Source organism: Trachymyrmex cornetzi, unplaced genomic scaffold (assembly GCF_001594075.2).
Source record: "Trachymyrmex cornetzi isolate Tcor2-1 unplaced genomic scaffold, Tcor1.1 scaffold438, whole genome shotgun sequence".
NCBI lineage: Eukaryota > Metazoa > Arthropoda > Insecta > Hymenoptera > Formicidae > Trachymyrmex > Trachymyrmex cornetzi.
The window spans coordinates 168,480-171,240 of record NW_017299157.1 but is presented as its reverse complement, the minus strand read 5'-3'; the positions used below and the strand labels follow the sequence as shown (position 1 = coordinate 171,240).

At 44.5% G+C, this 2,761-nt stretch overlaps 1 protein-coding gene across 1 annotated transcript; it reads right to left on the bottom strand.

Annotated features, from left to right (window-relative positions):
• Positions 1–215: 215 nt before the first annotated feature.
• On the bottom strand, positions 216–791 carry LOC108764551 (uncharacterized). Its single transcript, XM_018512833.1, has one exon. The coding sequence runs from the start codon at positions 789–791 to the stop codon at positions 216–218; it is 576 nt and encodes a 191-aa protein (XP_018368335.1).
• Positions 792–2,761: the final 1,970 nt, after the last annotated feature.

Genomic DNA, 2,761 nt, shown 5'->3' with positions numbered 1-2,761 from the left:
AATCTCATTATTTTAGTTTTTTCCCTATTCAATTACAAACCTTTCCTTTCTATATACCCTTCCAACCTTTCCAACAGACTCCTCATGCTCCCCTCATCTTCCGCCAGCAACACCACATCATCCGCATACGCCAAACTATATATCTTTCTATCCCCTAACTTCACTCCACCCATTTAACCTTTCCCATCTCTTCTTCTAGGTCCGCCATCAATAAATTAAACAACAGGGAACTCAGTGGATACCCCCCTCGCCGTCCAAAAACTTTCTCCTAATTCCTTCCCTCCCACTCTCACCCTACTCTTCGTTTCCCTTAATATCTCATCTACCCTTTCCATCAACCCTTCCCTTACCCCCCTCACTCTTAACGCCTTCACCAATACTCCCCTATCCACCGAATCAAACGCCGCTTTCAAGTCCACAAATAAGGCCACCAATTTTCTCTCTTTTTTCCTTACCTGTTTGTTTATTAGGTAATTCAATACAAATACATTATCCAGAGTCCCCATCCCCTTTCTGAAGCCCGTTTGATTCGGTGGAATCAACCTCTTCCTTTCCACCTCCTCTCTTAACTTTTCCGACAATGCCGCCGTATATACTTTGTACATAGTCGGCATTATCGACACCCCCCTATAGTCCTTTATCTCCTCTCCCTGCCCTTTCTTCCTTACCGGCACCACCACTCCCTCCTTCCATTCCTCCGGCCATCCTTCCCCTTTCCATACCTCATTACATTCCCTCCATACCCTAACCCCCAACTTCCATACCTCGTTTGGAATCCCATCCACCCCCATTGCCTTCCTTTAAATTCCTAATCACTCTTCTAATTTCCTCCCTACTCAAATCCATTTCTGTCCTTCGCCTCCTCCTTTTCCCTTATCACTTTCCCTTCCATCCCTCCCAATAAATCTTTAAAATATTCCTCCCACTCCCTCTCTCATCTCTATCCCCTTATTTACTCCCTTCCACTTCTTCCTTTCCCTGTTTACTATTTCCCATACTTGTCCCTTATTCTTCGCATCCTCTACTTTTCTTTCCCACCTCTCATTCTCCTCTTTTTTCTTGTTCCCACATAGCTCCTTATACTCCCTTTTTTGTTTCCTGTATTCCTCCCCTCCCCCCTTACCTTTCCTCCATTCCCTTAATACCCTTCTCACCTCGACCTTCTTTTCTTTACACTCTCCATCCCACCATCCCCTTCCCTTCCTTTCTTTCCCTCTCTCCTTTTCTATGCTTCCCAATATCTCCCTTATTCTCTCTCCCATTTCCTTTATCCTCTCATTGCCATCCCCCTTTCTCCATTCCAATAACTCTCTCTCTGCTCTCTTTCTCTCTTCCTCTTATTTTTGATTTTTCTCTCTGTTTGTGTTTTTCTCTCTCTCTCTCTCTCTCTCTCTCTCTCTCTCTCTCTCTCTCTCTCTCTCTCTCTCTCTGCGTGCGTGCGTGCGTGCGTGCGTGCGTGTGTGTGTGTGCACGTTGTTGTTTTAAAATGATTTTAGCGTTACCGCATGCGCATATGATGCTGCCGCGGTCCTCATATTCGAAATAGCTGTTATTTTTAATCGTTTATAACATGGCTAAAAAGTAAAGTATTGAAATAAAAAAAATGCATTTTATAGAAGATGCACAATACATTCATGACTCCTAATCGAAATTTCAAGATAACGTTGACTTTCTTTATTAAAAAATGTCATATCAAATATCGCAAAGAAGCTATTTTTTAAGTATTAAATCTCAATTATCTTGGAAATCTGACGTGCTAGAATTTTCCATTTGCGGCATCGTTTTCAGCATTTAAAAATCTATAAGAGACACATCGTCCGGTCCAAACTAATTGAAAAAAAAATTGTTTTGTTACGTCCTGAGCGCGAGTTTTCGGCGATCTCGAGACGCGACACGTGTTCGAGGGAACGCGAGCGCGGAGCGGGACGCGCGGGGTGAAGCCTTGGCTTCGTTGTGCTGTTTAGACGCGTGTCTTTATTATTATTACGGGCAGCTGTCACCAGTGCTCGGAATCGAGCACGATTGTCGAGAGTTATATGTATGTTTCTACGAAAATACTTGAATTTAAAGGTAACTAGCCTTCCAGGTCCTTTCTCATAAAAATAAAATAGAGAGTTTAGAGGAAGCGTCAGTTATGCTTCATCTCGCTGTCTCTCTAATCTACACTCTCTTGTGTGATGAGAAGGATGTGGAAGGAAATGAAAAGGCTTTTAATAAGAAAAGAAATATTTACGATTCTAAGATTTTAATATTTACAGTACACGGGTTATTACTAATGATTCGCGGCTTAGGCGTAATTATGATGGGCCTAGTAGGCTTTCGAATGGGCGCCACGTGGGGCGGAGATGGAGGCGGTTTTGGTCGCGACGGTGGTGCAACTGTAGCCACGATTTCCGAGGTGGAGGCTTTAGATGTTGCGGCTGTTGGATCGGCGATATCGACGGTTGTGTCGAGTTTCGGAGGTTTGGTAGCGTTCGCCGCGTCCTCCCTCCAATAAATGGAAGGGTCAAAGCTTCCCGCGTTAAGGAGCTCCCTTTGTAACTCCTTAAGGTGGGTACGCCAACCCCCTCGCTTGCCGCGCGTACGTTTCTTCTTTGGCATCTGCTTCAGAAAGAACGTATTGTAATGGCGGCAGATCGGAACGAAAAGAGAGTGCGAAAAGACCTCGACGCCGAAAAGGCGCTCGTTGGAATTTTCGCTAGGAAGTGATCTTTACGTCGTGGTTTGCGCTGTAAAGATTCAGGCAAGGATTGGCTCCCCC

What these genes read in the sequence shown, in the direction of transcription:
- LOC108764551 (XM_018512833.1), bottom strand. Translation starts at nt 791, where the DNA reads ATGGGGGTGGATGGGATTCCAAACGAGGTATGGAAGTTGGGGGTTAGG.